A 21,755-nucleotide genomic window follows, 5' to 3' on the forward strand; every position below is an offset into this window, starting at 1 on the left:
TGAAAGTGGCTGCATATAAACTACCATCTTCAAATTAACCAACATGAAGCTAGTGAACTAGTCAGAGAACAACTAGGTGAAGCCCACCATACATATGCCGTTGTGTCTTCAGCATTAGTCGGAAGTGAGGGTATCCGATATGCAATTATAATTAACCCACCTCTCAATGCTTGTTGATACAGCACTTGGGAGGCATCAAGTACAAGACATGGGTAAGGTACCCAGCTTCACTACCTCAAGAATATTAGTCAATCGAAGAAGCTTAAAATAAAGAAATCAGCATGATCCCCGCACAGCATGCTTCTTTTGTCAGGTGAATCACATAATAGACAGAGCAGGGGATCTGGTTTGCATCAACGGGCGGTGCAGCATCAACACCATTCACAACATGCTCAAATATAGAATTACACACCTAAAGAGATTCAGCCATTGTAAATCCATGTGCCATGTGAACATTTTGGTGGTGTCAGGAGGGCACAGCACAGTTGCATTAGTTCAGCATAGCCTACTGTTCTTTGGAGTTTTGACAATATGACTTCCGGGACTTGATGGCCCACTGCAGAAATACGAAAGAGACCTCAAGTGACGTCGAAATAAGCTCCGAATTTACCGAAAATAAGAACCGGGATTTACATCAAGAATAGCTTCTCTTTCTGCCTGCCAAGAGGTAAAAAAATACACCAGGCAGTAAGGCGTTGGTTCTGATACCATGCCTCAGGATGATATCTCCCATAATCGCTGACATAATGTTCACACAGCCTCTCCAAACGAATATGGCAAACCGATATGCCAGATACGAGACAGACTTGATAACATGCTATCAAGTCTTTTTTGCACACCAAAAGATGCCCGAGAACAGCACTTGAGTGAAACATGCTTTTGCTCAGCCATCCATAAACCCCAGTCATATCTGCTAAAACTACAGTTGTAAATGTACATGTTGTGTCTTTGTCTTTTACACAACTATTACATATTGGCCAGCATCTCAGCCTCCCGCTCAGCTCTTCGCTCTGCCGACCTCTTCTTGAATCGGACCTCAGCCCTTCTGCGCTCACCACCGTCAATCTTGCGACCTTGGCGATCCTCCCACATGCCTTCCGTAACCTTCACAATAGCGCCTGATGTTCCAGAGATGGGTTGGGCAAAAGGCCCAGCAATCGTCTGGTGACCAACGACCCGATATCCGTTTGGTCGGATCAAATATGAACCAGTGTCCTTTTCGCCCGTAGAGTTCTTTACAGCCTTTCGAGGAATTTTTTTATCAGGCGTAAAATCGTGAGGTACGTTGACAACCCATTTCGTATCGCTGAGGGCCGAAGGGGGCGGTGTTGCGACCTTCAAGAGAGCCTGTCCATCCTTGACATATTCAAAGTCTCCACCAGGGCCCAACGAACCCTTTCTATATCGCTGCATCCAATGCAAAAGGTATCTTCGGTTTCGGGGTGGTTCGATGCCCAATTCCTTGAGTTCTGGCGAGGTGAGGGAGAAGAGAGCGTTCCACGAGGGAAACTTGTTGGCGTACTTGTTGAGGCCACGGCCGATCAGGGTGAGGAAGGTCGGCACATCGGGAACGAATGGTCGGGGCTTGGGGATCGGGTGCGCAGGCCGTGTCTTGTGAAGTTGTCGGATCTGTCCTGTCCTTGAAAAGGCGCTGCCGCTCTGCAGAAGCAGGCCAAATGTTGACCTGAGTCGTTCGCTCTTCATTTTCTAGAAACTTATGTTAGAGACCACGGTTGAGAGTATCAATTTCCTATCATAAACTTACGCTGCTCAATGGGTCGAATGACACAAGTTCAGCCGCTACCTCAATCAACGAAGTCTCACAAGCCGAACGTTGATCTCGAAATTTGACGATGGGTCCTCGTTATGTCAGCAAGGCTGTTTCTGTGGCTGATGCTCATCAGAACTGTGGCGCTAACCCCTGGCTATCCGATGACGCCCCACTTATAACCGACCAGGCTGATATCCCACCTCAAATGCCTACATCCTCCTCCTACCTTCTTCCCTCCTACATACTCGATTTCATGTTGAGTCATCTATAATATTTCGTGACCTCAGGTTTGGGGCATCTCAATCTACCAGCCATCAGTGGTAAATGATAACAAACAATTACTATCAACCATGGCCCGCAACAAGGCCCGCTCCCGGCGTTCTACTGCCGAGGCGGTTCACTTACATGTTGGACTCGATGGTGAGTTAACTTATTGGGGTTTTATTCACTCACGCTCACACCTTTAACTTCAGATTTGATGCCAACATCATTCGTTGAAGGGCTTATTAGTATCATGATTTCTGAAAATGAAACTTCAGATCAACCATCATCATCCCATGAGAATGGGCCACCTACAAAGCGTCGTAAGACCGAGTCTTCATTAGCCTTGAATGCTATACCTATCGCAAAGAAAGAATTCACTATTTCTCGCCCTTGCGCAGGGCCCTCTTCCAAAAGTCAATCATTCGTTTGTAAGAGCGTTGATCGCTACATGAGCATTCATTTTATGGACAATCGACTTCGCATGAAGTCGCGGAAGGATTACCCATCGGAGCCGTTGGATGTTACGGTCAGGCTAAGACGAGCGGAAGAAGATGACCAAATGAAGATTTCTTACATCTTGGATAGCACCTCCCAGCGAGCGTCACAGCCGAATGCGCTATGGAGCACATTCGACCTGGAACTTGAGTGGCAAGGAAGGCAGGTCAAGATGACTTACTGTCGCAATTTCTACTGGAATGAATCTCCATCGCCGCACTCTCAGTACAGATCGTCACTAGATCGCAAAAACAGCCAGCCATTCATTAACTTGCTACTGCGCGGCTCGATCTCAACAGGCACACCTTATAGAGCTTCAACATGGTCTCCCATGGACTTTTACGAAGCGGCTTTTGTCCCCAAAAAGGACGAGAAAACACCCGAAACTATTCAAGTCGATGCTTTGGAGTCGAAATTATTTCCATACCAAAAGCGCACACTACAGTGGTTACTGCAACGCGAAGGAGTGCAGTGGTCAGCAGATATGCGACGCATCGTCCCATATGTACCTGAAAATCAGGATAGCGTGTATGACTTCAAGAAAATGACGGATGTGGCCGGGAATGAGTACTACTTTAGCGAACTTTTCCATACGGCGACAAGAGATATTTCGCTGTTCCAACAAGCCGAGGCTTCCATCAAGGGCGGCATTCTGGCAGAGGAGATGGGCCTTGGTAAAACACTGGAGGTTCTTGGCTTGATTTTGCTTCACCAGCGATCTCGACCCTTGATTCAGAGTGAATATGAGTCCCAGGCCAAGCTTACGCCGAGTGGCGCTACGTTAATTGTGACACCCCCATCATTAAAAGATCAATGGGTATCTGAAATTGCTCGCCATGCGCCGGGCTTAAGTGTCAAAGTTTATGAGGGTCGGAAAAGGATTTCGGAAGCGGACGAGCAACAGGCCACAGATGAACTTGCTGGTCACGATATTATTCTCACAACATACTCTGTACTGTCCTCTGAGCTTCACTTCACGACAGCACCTCCAGAGCGCTCACGGCGGCATGCAAGAGTTTATGATCGGCCCAGATCCCCCCTCGTGCAAATCTCGTGGTGGAGAGTATGCCTGGACGAAGCTCAGATGATTGAAAGTGGTTACAGCCAAGCCGCGAAAGTGGCTCGTGTTCTTCCTCGGATAAATGCGTGGGGTATCACTGGTACTCCAGTGAAGAATGACGTTGAGGATCTTCAGGGCTTGCTCCTTTTCCTCCAGTACGAGCCCTATTGTTCTGTGAACCAAATATGGCAAGATTTGATCCGTCACTACAAATCTGTCTTCCAGCGCCTGTTCAACAGGATCGCTATTCGGCACACGAAATCAATGGTTAGAGATGAGTTGGTTCTGCCATCCCAGAAACGCTTTGTCATCAGTATGCCCTTTACAGCCGTTGAGGAACAGCACTACCAGTCCCTTTATCGAGAAATGGCGGAAGCGTGTGGGCTCAGCCTCGAAGGAGCGCCAATTGTGGATGGCTGGAAGCCTGAGGATCATGAAGAAGACATGAGAACTTGGTTGGTTCGACTCAGACAGACTGCGCTGCATCCTGAAGTTGCAGGTTATAACCGCCGAACTCTCGGCAACAGCAAGAGTCGGCCCATGAGGACCGTTGACGAGGTTTTAGATGCTATGCTAGAACAAAGCGAAAGCGCGATTCGATCAGATGAGAGAGCCTATCTATCCAGTAAACTGACACGAGGTCAGCTATACGAAAACAGCCCCCGCGTAAAAGAGGCACTGGAAATATGGTTATCAGGACGAGACGAAGCTCAAAAACTTGTTTCCAAAGCCCGGGATGAGCTCAAGTCTTTGACTGGGTCAAGACTTAGGCCCGCCAGTCACGAGGACTCTGATATCGATGATGATTCTGAAGTTGAGGAGAAAGGTCAACTGTTTGAAAGTCGAAGACGGCTTCGTGGAGCATTAGAGATGTACCACAGGGCCGTCTTCTTTTGCGCGAATGCATACTTCCAGGTCCGCGAAAATCCAGAAATGACTGAGCCCGAATCCGAGGAATTTTTACGTATTAAGAAGTTGGAAGATGAGCACTACGAGGAAGCAAAGGCTATTCGAAGGGAAATCCTACAAGAGCCTCACCACAAAGCAGCCCGTCTGATGGCGAAGGTGGCACAGAAGGCATCCGAACAGTCTTTTGTTGAGATTCCGGAGCTCACAGTTAATGAGGAACGAGGTATCGAGAGCGGTCGTATTGTCGACGATCTAGAAGCATTGTACGGCGAACTGAACGACCAAGCAAATGTCATTGATGAATGGAGGGAGCACCTGGTCGGGCTGGTTCTGAAGCCTTTGGTTGATGAGGAGGACGATGCCGAAACCACTGGAGATGAATACGGCGAGTCAGCCAAAATTCAAGATGAACTCATGGTTTACGTTCAAGCTCTTCGAGCTATCATTGCTGATCGACAGGATGCTTTGACTGGGCAGACTAACGAGCTGATCAAGCACGAAACACAAACGTCACTGAGACTCGCAGCCAACGAAGAAGGGCCTGCTCCTGAAAAGCTTATTGAGCTTCTTACATTACGAGATCAAATCAAGCCACGGTCAACCTCAATGCGGAAAGCTATCAGCGAGTTTCGAGGCTTGACATCAAAGCTGGCAAGGGATACCACACGAAGCGTCCTAGAAGGCAGAATTGCGGATCGACAACTCAAAGCAACGCAAGCAATTTTGAACACACAGAGCAAGCTGACTACTGCTCTTGAGGCCGAGGTCGACAAATTCAAGAACATCATGAACCTCCGCCTGGAGTATTATCGCCAATTGCAAGTAGTCTCTGACAGTGTCCTTCCTTACGAGGAACCTGTCACTGAAGAACTCATGACGAGGCTGAAGACGACTGAGGAAAATATGCGCCAAAGGCTGTCTGCAGCAGAAGCCAAACACAGATACCGTGAGTTATACGCTCCTCATTATTTGACCCCAAATTAACTTTTCAGTCCTCCACCTCAAAGAAGCAGGAAACAAGTCTAACGAGCCGCGAATGTGCGTCATCTGTCAGACCAATTTCACTATTGGCGTTCTCACGGTCTGCGGTCATCAATTTTGCAAGGAGTGCATGATGTTGTGGTTTAAAGCTCACCACAATTGCCCCGTGTGTAAGAGAAGGTTGAAGTCATCCAACTTGCACGATATTACTATCAACCCTCAGCAACTCAAAGTGCATAGCGATGAACCAACCCAATCTCAAGATGGTACGGAGAATAGCCCTGAACAAAAACAAACCGATTCGCCAAAGAAAACCGGGATCTACTCCGAATTTAACTCAGACAAGCTGGCTGAGATACAGAAAATCGAGCTGGATGGGCCTTCATTTACCACGAAAGTTGATACGCTTGTCAAACATTTGATGTGGTTACGAGAGTCTGACCCTGGCGCAAAGTCGATTGTATTCTCGCAATATAAAGGATTTCTGGGGATTTTACGCAACGCCTTTTCAAGATTCAGGATTGGCTATGCCTCGATTGACGACCCAGATGGAATCAGACGGTTTAAGGAGAACGCCTCAGTTGAGTGCTTTCTTCTTCATGCCAGAGCACATTCCAGTGGCCTCAATCTCGTCAATGCAAGTCATGTCTTTCTCTGTGAGCCTCTCCTCAATACCGCGCTCGAGCTCCAAGCAATTGCCCGTGTGGATCGGATTGGTCAAATGCACGAAACAACTGTATGGCTCTACCTTGTGTCGGGGACAGTTGAGGAGTCAATTTACAACCTTTCGGTCCAGCGGCGGATGGAGCATATGGGACGTGTCAACAAGGGCAAGTCAAAGGAGTCGACACCTGAACTTCTCGACGTGAATATCGAGGCAGCAAACACTCTGGAGCTTGAGCAGGCATCACTTTCGCGGTTGATGAGTAAGGATAAATCGGCTGGTGAGAACGTGGAAGAGAATGATTTATGGGAATGTCTGTTTGGGCACATTGCTCGCAAAGACACTGAACACGAAAAGGATATTAGACTTCAGGAAAAGGCTGTCATGGGATACTTGGCAGCAGAGGCTGCCGAAGAGAGAATGGATAGAACCGATCAGATACCAGGATCATGACATGAAGGAATGGATTTGGCGCATGGGTTAACATCAACGACAAGTACCTGCATACGGCGCAAGCACTGGCAACTACGGAAGTTCATTTGTGTTTAGATCAGGGGTTTTATCATGAATGCAATGGCAATGCTCACGGTATGGTGCACCGAGATTATGGGTTATGTCTCGTAGCAACGTGTGGGAAAAGCATGTCATTTTCTCAATGCTCGTTTTGATACATATAATATACAACAGATACTTCTGGCTCATGGTGTCCCTTGATCCATTGCCATGTGACGAGTGAGATCATTTCTCATGATACCCAACCCCCTAGTCTACCCAGGCATTTACGCCATGACCCTTGGAACTCAGACATGGTTTCGTCACAAAATACAGTGCGCATGCGCGCAACACGTCGAAAAGAAGATATCTCACTTCCTTAATCGACTCGCTTGGTCTTGGCGCTGGCGCCAGACTTGACGCGGCGGGCGACAGGGCGGTTGATGTGGTGGTCAGGGATCCAGCTCTCGTCGTAGTCCTTTCCAGAGGGGACGGCAACGGGGGTAGACTCGGAACCGGAGAGAGGCTCAGCAACATCGATGGTCTTCTTGGCCTTCTTGTTGGTACGGGGGCGCTTAGCCTGGGGGAAGAGAGCCTCGATCCAGGTCTTGTAGACGAAGTAGAGAGTACCGGCGAAAGCAGCAGAGAGGAACAGGTAGAGGAAGATACTACAGATGTTGTTAGCTTGCGATTGGTGGAGAGGTTGAAGGGAGTGCATACATCTGGGGGTCAAGGAAGCTGGTGGGAGCCTCGACGATGGAAGCGGGACCGTTGTGAACCAAGACCTGGTGGAGGTTGCCGGTAGAATCAGTGACGACAGCCGAGAGCTCAACGCGGACCTCCTGGGGCTGCATGTCCTGGGCGAAAGAGAAAGGAAGCTCCTTCTTCTCGCCGGCAGGGACCTCAATGTTGTACTGGACAGAGGTCAAGTTGCGCACGATGCTGGCGTAGCGGGGGCTGTCCTCGGGAAGCTCCTTCATGGTGTTGAGAGAGCCAGCGACGAAGGCGACATTGATAGCATTGGCATCCTTGTTGTTGATCTCGATGACAGCCTTGGTAGGACGACCGTTGACGAGCTTGACACCGAGGATGTCAGCTTCGGGGAAAGTAGCCTTGATGTCAGCCTTGAGAGGAGCCTTGGGAGCGGCATTGGCTTCAGGAGCGTCCTTTCTGAGATGTTAGAATTGCAGGAGGGGAGATGAAGCTGTCGCGCGACACGAACCTGAGCAACAGCGCCAAAGACCTGAGCAGCCACGAGGGCGAGCAAAGAAGCCTTGAAGAACATGACGACGAGAAGATGAGGGGAACCTATAGAGAAGACACCGATGAAGAAGATTGGGGGAGGGAGATGAAGAGAAAAAGAGAAGAAGAAGCTGGTGGAGATGATGGAATATGGGGGAAAACAGGTTGGGCTGTGGGTGACAAGACAATCTGGCCTCTGGAGGCGAATGGAGCAAGGGGGGAGGGGTGCTGTTGTGGAGAATCAATTGAGATTGGTTCGAGACTTGAGGTTTTAGGGGATTATAGTGGGGTGGACGCTGGAGCTGGAGTTGTTTTAGGGGTTTAGTGGCTGTGACAGGAGCTGGAGCTATGAGCTTGGACCAATAGCGTTATTGGATCTGGAGCTGCGCCGGTTTGAATTGAGCTTATCAGTCTTATTACCAACGTTTAAACCCAATTCTGATATCAATCATCATGTTACATAGCGACAGTTGATTGATTTCGCGAGAGATCGGTGATCGGTGAAATATGGGGCAGTCCGGTGTCTTCGCCGGTCGGTCTGCCGTATGATTCGGCCCCGCTCCGGGTCGTTATCAGATATCGATGACTTCAAGGGTATTTCACCAGTCAGGCAAGTATAAGTCAAGTAGGTAAATTAATAGTGAAGTGTAAATGGTAACTAAAAATCATTGTGCTATGAAGACACGCTACTCTCGATTTTGTATAGGCTCTAAAATATGCAAGTCTATAGCCTTGACTATGGCAATGTATGCGTATGTGTATGTACTAATATGCCCACTTCAGCTTTCTAAACTGGTGAATCTTCGGTCTTTTCGGTCTCTTCAACTTCCTTTGCTTTCTTCTCCCACGCTTCCAGTGGTGGGGGTTGGAATAGCTGGCCGTTCAAGCTCGCCTTGATAGTACCACACGCCACCATAACCCACAACAAAAACTCGGCAACAGAGAATATTGTTCCCAGCACTTTGAAGAACTTCGAAGGAAGCTCCTGAGCAAGTGTCGTGGTCGCAACTGTGAACACTCCAAGAGGGAAAGTAAACGCCCACCAAGTAAGATTGAAGGTGACTTGGCGTCTGATGATGGTGGCGAGAGCAAAGAAGAGCCACACAACAGCAAATCCCCACAAGATGAGAGCAGTGAGAATACCAGTCAGGTAGAAGAATTGGCCCGCGATGGGAGCCTTGGGGATGAAATCGTTCCTGGCGAAGAGTTTGAGAGAGACTTGGCCGAGGAGTTGGATTGCTGCTGCTCCCATACCAAGAGGGCCGATAGCGATGAAAGACGCTACAGCAACTTGGCCGGGAAGAATATCATAGATCATGAGACGGCTGTAATACATGGCGAGAATGACGATAGCCATGGGTACGCTAGTTCCCCATAGAATATAGCTTGTAATGACGGTCCATATGGCGTGTTGGTCGTTAGGTAGAACATTGGCTACGATGGCCCCTGAGGTGGAGGCGACGATATCGGCAATGACGGGGAAGAGCCATGAAGGGTTCACTTGATCAAGTGTGATCTCTATAGTGTAAGCAAGCTACCTCAAGAGTCTGGGAAGCTAGAGGTGACTCACGCCCTCTGTTCGCATGATACAATGCGGTATGTAGAGACTACAAGCAGTAGCCATAACAACATCTATCCACCAAAGAGCCCATGCAAAATTGGCAGCCCAATCACCCCAGGCTGGAACACACACAAAGACTATCATATTGATAATTGTAGCGAAGCCAACCGGTATGGTCCCTTTAGACAATGTTAGCTTCAATTATGATTAAGTGGCCACATGACGAAATGCATACCTAGAAAAACAGCCTGCGCTGGATGTCGTAACGTTGAATACCATATCCCTTTGAAATACGTATATCTTACAATAGATATACAGCTAAACAAAGTAAATAGCACAATGTTTAGACAAAATATTATGCAGGAGACGTAGAATAGCCATCGGCCGTGGTAGGGCAGGTTGTGGAGGAGAACAGACGTGATTCCAGTGCCCATCGTCACTGTGAACCACGACGGTGTAAAATTGACGACAATTCGACGCCATCCTCTTCGATTCTCTCGATATTTATCGTGCTTGAGTTCTTCTGGATTCGTTGGTGCCGCGGGAGCTGCTATGTCGGAACCTGGATAAGTGACCTCGCTAGAGTCTAGGTCTGGTAGATGATCTGAGGGCGTTGGTGTGGAACTCATAGTGAGATCAATTGAGCAAACAAACCAAAATGTCTTGACGACCAGTATAAGCCATTGAATAGAAGAAAGGTCACGTTTATTTAAATAGAGTGAAAAGTACTAGTAATGAATCAAAGTTAGGACACAACGTGACGTCGCGGAATCGGCACCTCGGCCAATGCCAATTTTCGACCCACGACTCGTCGTCATGTTTTTCTTCACCTACCAAGGTCAGTCAACTAACTAACTCATGCCATTGCCACGGAGTGGACGCACTCTCTTTATAGGATTCCCGCGGAGACGTTTGAACTCGTTTAATGCCTAGTCCACAACCGTGTGATGCTCGATTGGGGTTGTCTTTGCTGAGCATAACCTCTTTTTGAAGGACTGGGTTGCTCGACCTATAGCGTGTCGTACCTGTTAGTCATAGGAATTCAAACGTCAGTTCATGGGTCCAAGGCGAAACATTCAGATGACTGCAGTGTTGCATTGGTCCTTTGGAACTTGAGACTATTATCGTATGGACGTAGAGTAAATAGTATGTTTTTGGTCCTTTTTATATAGTCTTCGGCAGTATTTGTTGTTGCATCGGAGAATTAGATCCCCCAGGTCAAAAGCAAGCCACCTCCGCAAACTACTGCCTCTCTAACAACAGCCATTGTCGTACCAATTGAACTTCAATTATATCAGGAATTGTTCTCGTGGTTCAAGATCTCATCTTGTTCCAGTCCAAGTCATCTCATTTTCTATATCCCGAAGCGCCTTGATCATACCCGTTCGCATAAGAACAACAATTGATAGCAGAACGTCGCTTATATCCATCACCCATTTTTCCGTATCCTGGTCCGCTTCAAAAGTTCACCTAACCCCATAACAACAAAACGTAAACTTAAAGATAAAAGGACATGATATGATCTTTCATCGATCAGAAGCCATGTCCTCCAATGTGACTGTTGTACTTGGGTGTCACGTAACCAGGCATAGAATCCCTCTCCTCCACCGCCAGATGAGCACCAGCAATGCGCAGCAATTGTGCACAAGGCTCCTGGCCTGACTTGACAGCGACAAACAGAGGCGAGTGGTTGGCCTTGTTGCGCTCGTGGACGCTGGCGCCCCGCTGTAGCAGCTCAAGGAGGATCTCGGTTCTGCCGGCCACCGCTGCGAGATGCACCGCTGTGTTGCCTGCGTAGTCTGACTGCTTGAGAAGCTGAGCACCTTCACCTTGCAGTAATTCCTTGACGAGTCCCAATTCGCCATTCTCAATTGCGTATCCGAGGGCCGAGAATGCAGTCTCGCTTGGCGTAAGATGGGATGCGGCAAAGTCGAGTGAGCCGGAGGGGTGGGAGAAGCTTTGGTGGGCAATCTCTGTCATCTCGCCACGGAGCGACCGGGAGAGCTTCTCCTGAATTTCCTTGACAGAGAGGTTTGTTTGAGCGAGTAGATAGGAGACTTTGGTGAGCGCCGCCTCAGCAGTCAAGTCGAGCCCAAAGATGACACCAGCTCGGCCGAGAACAGTACCGGGAGCATAAACGGGAGAGACAAAGCCATTGACACATTGACTAACATTTACAACGACAATGCCACGCTCAACAGCCGCCTTGATAATCTGCGTAAGACGACCCTCGGCACCGCCAGGGATGTTACCCATGCCAAATGTCTCAAGAATAAGACCACGGATATCGGGCAAGTGAAGTACAGCGTCGATCATCTCAGGCTTGATACCAGGAAACACGCGCAAACAGGCAACATGAGTAGTGTCAAGACCCTTGGTGACGTGAAACTTGGCAATCGAGGTTGGTCGTAGAACAAGAGGCCAATTGACACTGATGCCAAGGCCATTGACCTTGGCGATGGGCTCGCAGTTGGGGCTGGCAAAAGCCTCGAACTCTGTTGCTGACACCTTTGCGCTGCGGTTTCCACGGTACAGACGGTGGTGGAAGAATAGGCAGACTTCAGGAATGGTGAATGTTCCGGCGATGATGAGGGATCCTAATAAGTTGTCGACACCGTCGGATTGAAGTGCAAAGATGGGCGCCTGAGAGCCAGTGAGGATCACGGGCTTGCCCAGGTTCTCCATCATGAAGGAGAGCGCAGAGGCCGTGTAAGCGAGAGAGTCTGTTCCATGAAGGATGACGAAACCGTCAAATAGATGATAATTCTCTTGAACACATGAGGCCATAGCATCCCAATCGTGGGCGGAGATAGAGCTGGAATCTAGTAGAGGACTGAACTCGATGATACCATAGCGGACATGGCGATTGTATGCTGTAGCAGGAGTGCGAAGACTATCAATCTGGATCTTCTCTCCATCACGAACAGCGGGGAGCGTATCTAAATATTTGTCAGTGTGGTTCATTCAGAGTATTATTTCGTCTCATACCTGGATTTGAGAAGTCATTGAATGATGGGCGAGGAGCCATAGCATTCTCCAAGAAGTTGTCTGTTGGTTGAAGACCATCAGGGCCTTGCTGCATACAAATCGTTCCTCCTGTGCCGATGATAAGGACTCGAGACTCGGGGTAACTGGTCTCGGGAGCCTTCAAGGCAGGAGAGCCGTGAGAGCCTGTCTCACTCATTTTGAAAGTGTTAACAGTTGTATGGGAAGTGGTTGACCCGATAGTCTATCAATTGATATCAGTGATAGATAAGAGCTGATGTGAGGATAAGATAGCGACTCAGTCAGCGCATCAACGATTGGACTTTGAATAGAACGATTATCTCGAATAGAGATGAAGAAGAATAAATCACGATCAAGATGAGGAGAAGTGAAAATTTATCTACGGCACGCGCAACGTTAATAAGTAGGCAAACTAAACCTTGTGGACAAAGAAGCCATCAAGTGGATCCTCTCGAGGTTATGAAGGGGTAACAGAAACTCGATATCTCGCGGGGACTGGCGAGTAAGAGGCGATGATGTTTGGTGTATGCGATAGCCCACGGAGACTAAGTATTAAAGAGGAAAACTATTGGTGTGAAATCAAGGCCTGGAGTTGCACTGCTTGTTTGTCCTAAGCATTTTTAATACTGAATTGGTTAATGAGGGAAAATGGGATGTGGTATCTTTGATCTGGTGTTGATGATCAGTAAGAAGTGGCAGGGGATCAAGAGGATATCTTTACGGTGAACAGAGAGACTAGATTAATCCGGGCAGAGCAGATTGATATTTATTGAACATGTATCCAAAAACTAAATACATAAGTGACCTCATTAATGATCCAGATATCCCATCTTTCACCCCAGAGATCAAGATCTCCAAGATGCGGGGAGAATGAATAATAATTACTGGCACTGGCCATTACTTACTGGACGTGCGTGGGTTGGGCTGCATTTTTCGACACATCTTCTACAGGCAAAGGCTAGAACAATGTGGATTCCCTTCTATTTTGATGCTTCACAGCACCAGGGAATAGAGCGACCTCCGATTACGGGGCCCTACAATAATAGGGACTTGAGACGTTGGGCTGACGGTGAATTCGATCAAGGATAGTAACTTTAATAAATTAATGACATTCTTAAGATCTTCATACGACCAGGGCTGCCAGTAGATATGGTTAAACGAAACTTTCCGCGATATTCATGCTTTTTATGCTAACGTAGCGAGCTTTCACATGCCCAAATACCAAGTACAGGATGCTTCAGCCATAATATCAAGTAAACGGGTTTTCAAGGTCAAATCCAGCCATGGCTTTAGGTTGGTTATGTACTCAATCTCAATGGAATTTGTGGTCAATTCATGCACAGATACAAGTATGACGTACGCTCCAAGATCACAATCATTTTCTTGCCGCAAGACAATCGCAAAAAAAGTGAGAGGATCTCAACAATGACGATCATGAACCCAGATGATAAAATGGATCCAACAAACGCAAACGCAAGGGTCTGCAGGTACGTACCCTTGGAGCACCCATCCCTTCTCTCACCACTAAACTTCTTCTGGACATTCTGCCACGTTCCAGGCCTGACCGCCTTCGTGCGTCTCTCTAAACTCTCGTCTTGGCCTTATTGTAAAGTGCATTGACAATCAAGGACAATCAACCAACAAAACATCTATAATAGAAACCCCGCTCACTCTCCTTTTCAAAATACCAGCGCCGACTCTTCGACTCCTCCTTAGATATCAACCCAGAACCGCCAATCATTATTCAAACTTTTCCCGATGATTCACGATTAAGAGGCGATGCGAATCTTGTGAGAAGCCTCCCAGCCTCACTCACTCTTCTCGACGCGCGCATCGTCAACTCTTCGAGCAAACAACGACGCAGATAAGATGTCAGACTCGACGCCTGATGGCACTTCGCCTCGAACCTTTGCGCTCAACCACTTGAGACCAAAATCAAGTTTCAAGGGATGCTCCCGTATTTCCGACTATGAATTGTTGGGCAAGCTGGGAGAAGGAACCTTTGGGTACGAACCCCTTGGTCGGCGCATATATCGTCGATCATCGCAACCGAGCCGCGATCGCATATACTAACGAACATTCAGTGAGGTTCACCGCGCCCGCTTGCGCAAGACCGGCACACTTGTCGCCTTGAAAAAGATCATCATGCATCATGAAAAGGATGGCGTATGTCGACGCACCACCCCACCCAAGAACTACACTGACGATCACAAGTTTCCCATTACCGCCCTTCGCGAGATTAAGCTTCTCAAGCTCTTATCGCACAAGAACATCCTGAGGCTCGAGGACATGGCCATCGAGCACCCAACCAGACAGAGTGAGTGGACACGATTGCTCCTTGGTTGATTCAACTGACCAGCCCGTTCAGCCGATAAGCGCAAAAAGCCCATCGTATACATGGCCACTCCCTATATGGATCACGATCTTTCCGGTCTTCTCGATAACCCCTCGGTCCATTTCAAGGAGCCTCAAATCAAGTGCTACATGCTCCAACTGCTCGAAGGCCTGCGATACCTCCACGACAGCCGCATTCTGCACCGAGACATGAAAGCTGCCAACCTGCTCATCAACAACCAAGGTATCCTTCAGATTGCCGATTTCGGTCTCGCTCGACACTACGAAGGAGATGTTCCCAAGGCTGGTCAAGCCTACGGTCCAGGAAGGCGAGATTATACTGGTCTGGTGGTTACTCGATGGTACCGACCACCTGAGCTTTTGCTACAACTACGGCAATACACCCCCGCTATTGACGTTTGGGGAGTAGGGTAAGCGTGAATCTGAAATTCCCGATTCTTCTTGGTTCTAACAATCAATGCAGCTGTGTGTTAGGCGAGATGCTCTTCGGAAAGCCCATTCTGGCCGGCGAAAGTGACGCACATCAGCTTGACATGATCTGGGACTTGATGGGATCCCCTAATGAAGATAATATGCCCGGGTGGAAGCAGTTGCCTGGGGCTGATCATCTGTCCCCGCGGCCACGAACTGGCAACCTCCAGAACAGATTTAGAGAGTAAGTCTGCATGGGACAATCCTCAAGGTCCGGTCACTAATCTCGTCTTTAGGTACGGCTCAGGCGCGGTCTCGTTACTGAAAGAGCTTCTTAAGCTAGACTGGCGGACACGAATCAACGCAGTGGATGCCTTACAACACCCATGGTTCAAGATGGCGCCTCTACCGTTAGAGCCCCACGAGATTCCCGTTTATGAAGAAAGCCACGAGCTGGATAGAAGAAAGTTCCACGACCGCAAGGCTGCCTTGCCCCCTGCCCCCAAGGGTGGGACTGTAGGTATTGGCCCAGATGCGAAGGGCGCCACAGCGGGCTTCAACAGCAATGAGCCTTACGGAAATGGCCGTAATGGTGTGAACGGAGGCAGATACCGCAACGGACCAGATGAAAGGCGCCCCGCTTGGCAACGAGATCGAGGCGCCGGGTTACCGCCACGTCCACCTCCGAACGACGACGCGGACTATCGTGAGCGAGGACCCCCTCGTGGTAGAGGAGCACCTGGGCCAAGAGCCCCAGATGTCGACACGTACATACCCGCCTATAATCGGGATGACCCAGGTCGACGGAGGGACGACCGCCCTCCTCCACCACCCAGAGATGATCGTCGGCGCCGCAACAGCAGAGAAGACCGACGCTACGATAGAGACCGTGGCACCATCAGCCGCAGTAGGTCACCCAGGCATGATCGGTCAAGAGATCGAGACAGGCAAGACCGTGATAGGCCAGACCGTGATGCGTACCGGAGATAGGATCAAGCGTCAGCGATGCCGCCTCACGTGTACACAGGCCACAAACGGAACAAAGATCCAGTACCATCTCCAGGAGGGATGAGATTAGGACATGGATAGTACAGGCGTTTGAAGGCGAACAACCGAGACTAATCACATGTCGATTCGGGCATAGCAGGACATGGCGCAACGGATTGATACGACCCAAGTAAACAAGTAAGGAAGAAGAAGAATATCCTTGGAAAGGCTGAGTGTCTAGCATTATTACATGAGCGGCGCATGGTATCAGAGGATTTTGGCAGGTTGATCCTCTCGTCTAAGAACATATATTATGGGATTATCCATAGCGTAGAAGTTTGCAGCTGAGCTTTGATGTACTATAGCGCTTATACACGATCAATACTCTGAATCATCATCCTCCTCGTGAATGGTCTGCGATAGTAGGCCACCAGCTGGTCGGCGCCTTTGACTGGAAGAGTCAAGCCATTGCCAGTCGAGCTCAGTGCCTGAAGATTGCGAATCTCGTCGACTGCTGGTTTCGAGCAAACTGCCCTTAGTAGTTGACCCCCCGGAGTCGATATCGTCACTCTGCATTCCTAGGTAGGACGTGATGATGGATGAGAATATGGCCAGGCCGATGCCAGCCAAGATGCCGACGCCAGCTGCAGCACCAAACTAGAAGTTGTTAGATTGAGATGAGTCCACGTGAGTGTTGGCCTTACAAAAGTATACAGCGGCTATAGGATGTTAGTTAAATCTCAACTGACTCTCATGTGGCAACATACCTCTAAGCTAGCCAGAAACGCCCATACAGAACGCACGCCAGCAAGTGTGTAAGAGAAGAGGTAAATAGCCGGTGCAAACACAACGAGAAGAATGTTGAGGACAAATGACAAGGGTATGAGAATTAGGCGGAAAGGAAAGCTGATTATAGCGAAAAGCCGTGAGAAGAACCCTGACCAGTTGAAGGAGAAGAGGAAGCTGAATACAGCGACAACGATGTCGAATGCGAGTATGAATGGAGAGACTGTGGGTGAGGCTTGCTCTGATGTCGCTGCCACAATTGTGGAAGTTGGGAGTGACGATTCGGACATTTTGGTTAGAAGAGGTTGTGGTGTTGATGGTGAGTTGGGTGAGGTTGTCTAGGGAGGGAGGATCACATCACTACAGATATGGAAGAGTGATAGGGGCTAGATGAGGCAGCTCAGTATAAGGACGTGTCTATACGATAGTATTCTTGGAAGTGTCATGTGTTAATTAATGAATGTGCTGTAGTAAGTCAAGGCATGTTATAAGTTAGAGCTCCCTTGAGCTGTTGTAGATTGTGGAGGTATGGGAAGCTCAAGTCTTATCGAGATGCAATCCATTGGGTGGTTGGCTTGAACAGCTCTCAGTGGATACCTCATCGCTTGTCTTTTGGTGTTAGTGATGGCCAGTTAGCGACTTACACAATGAGCTTTGTGTTGCCCTGACTAGAAGTATCTAAAGACTGTCACCTATCAGACTCCCCACCACGGTTCAAACATCCCACCCGTTCTCTTAGGTTCCCTTCATCCATTACCATCATCAATCAATCTCTCAGGTCCATCTCCACCCCCGCGACCAACAAAGAACAAACTAAACGACACGACCGAAGCCACAACCCTTTCCACCAAACGAATCTAAGTCGACCATATTTTGGACACAAACATACAAACGAGCAAAAGCGCCGATTTCATCACCGACGCCAAAAATATTGCATCTGAATCATCATCACGCTACACCAGGACCCCGGATTTCGCACCAAGCCCTGCGGTGCCGCGTCAGGCTGTTTCTCGCTCGTCCTCCTCTTCTGGACCTCGACGTTCAATTGGCGCTGAGAGCGCACGTATACTATTTCCAACAATCGACGTAATCGACGAGATCTGCATCATCGAGTTTGACATGCCGTTTGTCATATTCCCGATAAGATACCGATAATCCGACCTTACCCCAACGCCATCATCACCAAGATCACACCCTCAAGTCGCAGAGCACATCCCTCGAAAGGGAGTAGGAGGTAGTAAACATGGGTAACAACCCGTCTTCGTCCTCCAAACCGACCACGCCGACAACCTCGGCTCCTGGTTCGGCCCACGGTCATCATCATGGCCATGAATCTCCCCGACATCATCTCCGGAAAGATGCCCGCAATATCATCACCGGTCACGCGCATCGCTCTGCCGCGCCTCCAGAGCCTTCTATGGCGCAAGCCCAAGGCTCAACCGTCATCAATCGACCAAAGAGCTTGCCTCCTACTGCTGTCTCGTCTCTGAGCGGCTCTCCTCATAGCAACTTCGCCGCTGTTCACAAGACTGCTTCTTCATCGGATGCTAAGGGCATCGCTGAGAAACATGCAGCTGGAACTCCTGAGCCTAAGCCTGCCGAGAGCAAACCCGCCGAGTCTAAACCTCAGTACCGCGACGAACCTACCAAGCCTGTCGATGTGCCTATGGAGTCTTCTTCTCTTCGATCACACCAACCCGCTCACGTAAATGACACAGCTCTTATTCCCAATAGCAGCATCACGGATATGTATCTGACTCGGCCCCCGCGCTTACCCCTCCCTATCGATGAGGAGGTTCACACCCCTGGATCACCTATTTTGGCACCAGAGTCAGATCTGTCGATACCTGATATTGAGCCTATTGACTCGGACACCATCACACGCAAGAGTTCTGCCCTCAGTGCTACTACAGTTGATGAAGAGGATGGTGAGGAGCTGCGGGTTGATAAGACGAGACCTGTCGTTCAGACCAAGCTGGAGTGGCTGAGCGGAGGTGACAAGGTTTATGTGACAGGTACCATCTTTCAATGGAATCGCAAGCAACGATTGCATCCCATGTAAGTGCCACGATGTTATTTATCCTTCCTTCTCTAAGACATGGGTCGATCACTACGCCGTCTGTGTTTCTGTGGCTGCTTTGTGGTCTCAGATGACTGTCGCACACGATTCGTCCAGCCTGCGATAAGGATATGGCCCATATGGAGTCGAGATATAGTTGCTGACATATTACCTATCTAGCGAGGGTCGTCCTGGTTGTTTCTCGACAACAGTCTATGTTCTTCCAGGTACACACCATGTCCGCTTCCTGGTGGACGGTATCATGCAGACATCTCCTGATCTGCCAACCACCGTCGACTTTGGCAACAACCTTGTCAACTATATCGAAGTGAGCCCCGACGATGCTCACAAGAAGCAAGTTCCTGCATCTCCTGCCGGCCCCCAAGCCGAGGCTCAAGTTGCCGCTGCTGCTCAGACAGTCTCACAAGCTCAGGAGAAAGCTTCGAAACCACCGCCCCAGCCAAAGGGCAAGCCCGTGCCCCCTCCAGAATCGTACCGAAGCCAGATTCCACAGTACCTGGTGGACTTTGATCAAGCCGAGGATTCGCAAGCATACCAGTATGCTGTCAATGCCATTGAGAGGCTACCAAATCCTCCTGCGCTACCAGGTTTCCTGAGCAAGCCTATCTTAAATGCGGCGACCCTTATGAAAGATGACAACAGTGTGCTCAACATGCCAAACCATACGATTCTAAATCATCTTGCCACTAGCAGCATCAAGAACAACATTCTTGCTGTTTCAGCTACTACTCGATACAGAAATAAGGTATGTCTGCTATGCGAAGTGCCAAAAGAAAGGATGATGCTTACCCGATGCAGTATGTCACAACAATCGTCTACAAGCCCACATCCTCAGATGATTGATAAGACACGATGGACGAACATAATGATTGGGTCATGAGTCAGAACCCCCTATGCCTTGGGCCTGCTTTCAGACATGCGGGCTTGGGTTACGATGTGATGTTGAATGCTTGCTATGTATTAGAGGTCTGGGAGATAAACAAGGATTGGCTGTCTAGTATTCTTAGTTTTGATTGAGGAGCAGTGGTGACGAGTTACATAGTGATGGCGACATGAGCTGAGAATAACGAGGGATGTCAAGGATTCTTGACGCCATGATGAAGCTCATGCGGGGAAGCTCATGGATCAGCTTCAGCAAATACACATAAACATATCTGACGATTACAACTTCTTATGATCTTGCTCATTTTTATTATTGGCAGAGAGGTTCAGTCTCTCCATTTGATAAAGACCTCATCAGTTCTGAATCTCTGTGTACATGTACTCTCCTCCAAAGACGTCCTAAACCCTGTCTCATAAGCCAACAAACCAGCGTGCGCAATCATGATTCCGTTATCGATGCAGAATCTCTCATCGGTAGCATAAACCGATCCTCCTCGCTCCCTTGCCATATGTCCCATCATCTCCTGCAACCTCTCATTACATCCTACGCCTCCCACAATGAGGACCTGCGACGACCCGACGTGAGCCATAGCCCGCTCTGTGATCTCCACCAACATCGCGAATACTGTCTCTTGTAGTGAGAAACATAAATCTTCTGGTGTGAAATCCGCGCCGGCCTTCATCTGTGCAGCGAGTGCATCCGCCGAAGCTAGAATTCCAGAGAACGAACAGTCCATGCCCTTGACTGCGTAGGGGATATCGAGGAGCTTGCTCCCCTTCTTGGCGAGTTGTTCGATGTTATATCCCGGTGCGGGATCGTTGCTGATTTCTAATGTGCGAGCGAACCGATCGAGACAGTTTCCAACTGCTATATCAAGTGTTTCGCCAAATATCCTGTATCGCTGCTCGGCATACGCAATTACCTGCGAATTACCACCCGAAACGTATAACACAACCGGGTTATCAGCACCAGTGATATATCTCCCCATCTCGATATGTCCCACGCAATGATTCACGCCAACGAGGGGTCTATCCCAGAGTAAACTCAATGCTCTAGCCGCAACAGCAACAGAGTTCAGCGGGGCGCCCATACCCGGGCCCTTCGTGTAGCAGATACAATCGACATCTTTGGGAGTGATTTTCGCTTCGGCGAGGGCTTCGCGTGCGAGACGGACAAAGTGGGCGCGGTGGTGGGCTGCTGTGTCTTTGGGGAGGAAGCCTGTTCCCGGAGGGGAGACGAAGGTGTCGCGGAGGTTGGAGAGGATTTTTGTCTCGGTGGGAGTGTGAAGAATGACACCTATGCCGAGCTTGTTGGCAGAGCCTTCGCAGCCGAGCGCAATGTAGGAGGGTTTGTCTTTGAAGGCCATTTTGTATGTGAGGTTGAAGATGGGAAGTTTAAAGGTGGGGGTATCGAGATGATGGTGTTGATGCCACTGCCTACGCTGGATGGACGTTGTCAACTTTACTATCAGGGTTTTAAACAGAAATACAGGAGAACATAGAAACAGTATAATTATTATTAAAACTATATTTCAAAGAAACCGCAAACGTTGACTCAGTGGTGTCAAGAAAGCAATAAGTAGACGTCTAATCGATAGAGGGGCAGATCTGATCTCGGCCAGGCTTTACTGAGAACAAGGGCAGGTTTGTAAAGCCCCTCGCTTAGCACCCTGTATATCCATCCCACAGTGAGTGTCCCAACGGGCACCAGGCGTCATCACCAGCCACAATTTCTCTCGTTTCCGTAGCGGACGGGAGGCTCCGATTTACAATTTTCAGGGTCCAGCTAAACCGTGAACAGCAACGGTA

The 21,755-nt window shown here is 49.0% G+C and overlaps 9 protein-coding genes across 11 annotated transcripts; 3 read left to right on the forward strand and 6 right to left on the reverse strand.

Annotated features, from left to right (window-relative positions):
- Positions 1-441: 441 nt before the first annotated feature.
- Positions 442-2,026, reverse strand: FOIG_02720 (uncharacterized protein; the record flags this gene model as incomplete). Its single annotated transcript, XM_031200111.1, has 3 exons — positions 442-1,707; positions 1,766-1,860; positions 2,017-2,026. 3 exons carry the CDS (start codon positions 2,024-2,026, stop codon positions 967-969), a joined length of 846 nt encoding a protein of 281 aa, XP_031069879.1. The 3' UTR covers positions 442-966.
- Positions 2,008-7,306, forward strand: FOIG_02721 (uncharacterized protein). The gene is made up of 3 exons (XM_031200112.1): positions 2,008-2,191; positions 2,245-5,445; positions 5,492-7,306. The coding sequence occupies exons 1-3, from the start codon at positions 2,122-2,124 to the stop codon at positions 6,595-6,597; spliced, it is 4,377 nt and encodes a 1,458-aa protein (XP_031069880.1). The 5' UTR covers positions 2,008-2,121; the 3' UTR covers positions 6,598-7,306.
- FOIG_02722 (uncharacterized protein) lies at positions 2,254-8,067 on the reverse strand. Its single transcript, XM_031200113.1, has 3 exons — positions 7,859-8,067; positions 7,357-7,802; positions 2,254-7,304 (listed from the first exon to the last, which is right to left on the reverse strand). Exons 1-3 carry the CDS (start codon positions 7,919-7,921, stop codon positions 7,016-7,018), a joined length of 798 nt encoding a protein of 265 aa, XP_031069881.1. The 5' UTR covers positions 7,922-8,067; the 3' UTR covers positions 2,254-7,015.
- A 441-nt stretch (positions 8,068-8,508) lies between these two features.
- Positions 8,509-10,409, reverse strand: FOIG_02723 (uncharacterized protein). Its single transcript, XM_031200114.1, has 4 exons — positions 10,324-10,409; positions 9,675-10,269; positions 9,449-9,618; positions 8,509-9,394 (listed from the first exon to the last, which is right to left on the reverse strand). The coding sequence occupies exons 2-4, from the start codon at positions 10,066-10,068 to the stop codon at positions 8,666-8,668; spliced, it is 1,293 nt and encodes a 430-aa protein (XP_031069882.1). The 5' UTR covers positions 10,069-10,269; positions 10,324-10,409; the 3' UTR covers positions 8,509-8,665.
- A 191-nt stretch (positions 10,410-10,600) lies between these two features.
- Positions 10,601-13,110, reverse strand: FOIG_02724 (L-asparaginase). The gene is made up of 2 exons (XM_031200115.1): positions 12,428-13,110; positions 10,601-12,378 (listed from the first exon to the last, which is right to left on the reverse strand). The coding sequence occupies exons 1-2, from the start codon at positions 12,621-12,623 to the stop codon at positions 10,973-10,975; spliced, it is 1,602 nt and encodes a 533-aa protein (XP_031069883.1). The 5' UTR covers positions 12,624-13,110; the 3' UTR covers positions 10,601-10,972.
- A 773-nt stretch (positions 13,111-13,883) lies between these two features.
- On the forward strand, positions 13,884-17,521 carry FOIG_02725 (CMGC/CDK protein kinase). Its single transcript, XM_031200116.1, has 7 exons — positions 13,884-13,932; positions 14,004-14,451; positions 14,530-14,611; positions 14,660-14,762; positions 14,814-15,210; positions 15,264-15,455; positions 15,508-17,521. Exons 2-7 carry the CDS (start codon positions 14,315-14,317, stop codon positions 16,199-16,201), a joined length of 1,605 nt encoding a protein of 534 aa, XP_031069884.1. The 5' UTR covers positions 13,884-13,932; positions 14,004-14,314; the 3' UTR covers positions 16,202-17,521.
- FOIG_02726 (uncharacterized protein) lies at positions 15,512-17,538 on the reverse strand (the record flags this gene model as incomplete). Of its 2 annotated transcripts, XM_031200117.1 has the most annotated exons (3): positions 16,966-17,538; positions 16,903-16,917; positions 15,512-16,855 (listed from the first exon to the last, which is right to left on the reverse strand). In XM_031200117.1, exons 1-3 carry the CDS (start codon positions 17,272-17,274, stop codon positions 16,577-16,579), a joined length of 603 nt encoding a protein of 200 aa, XP_031069885.1. In that variant the 5' UTR covers positions 17,275-17,538. The 2 variants fall into 2 exon arrangements, with proteins under 2 accessions (XP_031069885.1, XP_031069886.1); XM_031200118.1 differs by having other exon boundaries at positions 16,777-16,917; positions 16,966-17,497.
- Positions 17,539-17,666: 128 nt separating this feature from the next.
- On the forward strand, positions 17,667-21,563 carry FOIG_02727 (uncharacterized protein). 2 transcript variants are annotated; one of them, XM_031200120.1, is made up of 3 exons: positions 17,667-19,042; positions 19,224-19,809; positions 19,863-21,563. In XM_031200120.1, the coding sequence occupies exons 1-3, from the start codon at positions 18,228-18,230 to the stop codon at positions 19,905-19,907; spliced, it is 1,446 nt and encodes a 481-aa protein (XP_031069888.1). In that variant the 5' UTR covers positions 17,667-18,227; the 3' UTR covers positions 19,908-21,563. The 2 variants fall into 2 exon arrangements, with proteins under 2 accessions (XP_031069888.1, XP_031069887.1); XM_031200119.1 differs by having other exon boundaries at positions 17,758-19,042; positions 19,224-21,563.
- Positions 20,219-21,528, reverse strand: FOIG_02728 (glycoprotein endopeptidase KAE1). Its single transcript, XM_031200121.1, has one exon. The coding sequence runs from the start codon at positions 21,311-21,313 to the stop codon at positions 20,273-20,275; it is 1,041 nt and encodes a 346-aa protein (XP_031069889.1). The 5' UTR covers positions 21,314-21,528; the 3' UTR covers positions 20,219-20,272.
- Positions 21,564-21,755: the final 192 nt, after the last annotated feature.

This window comes from Fusarium odoratissimum (assembly GCF_000260195.1).
Source record: "Fusarium odoratissimum NRRL 54006 unplaced genomic scaffold supercont1.3, whole genome shotgun sequence".
NCBI lineage: Eukaryota > Fungi > Ascomycota > Sordariomycetes > Hypocreales > Nectriaceae > Fusarium > Fusarium odoratissimum.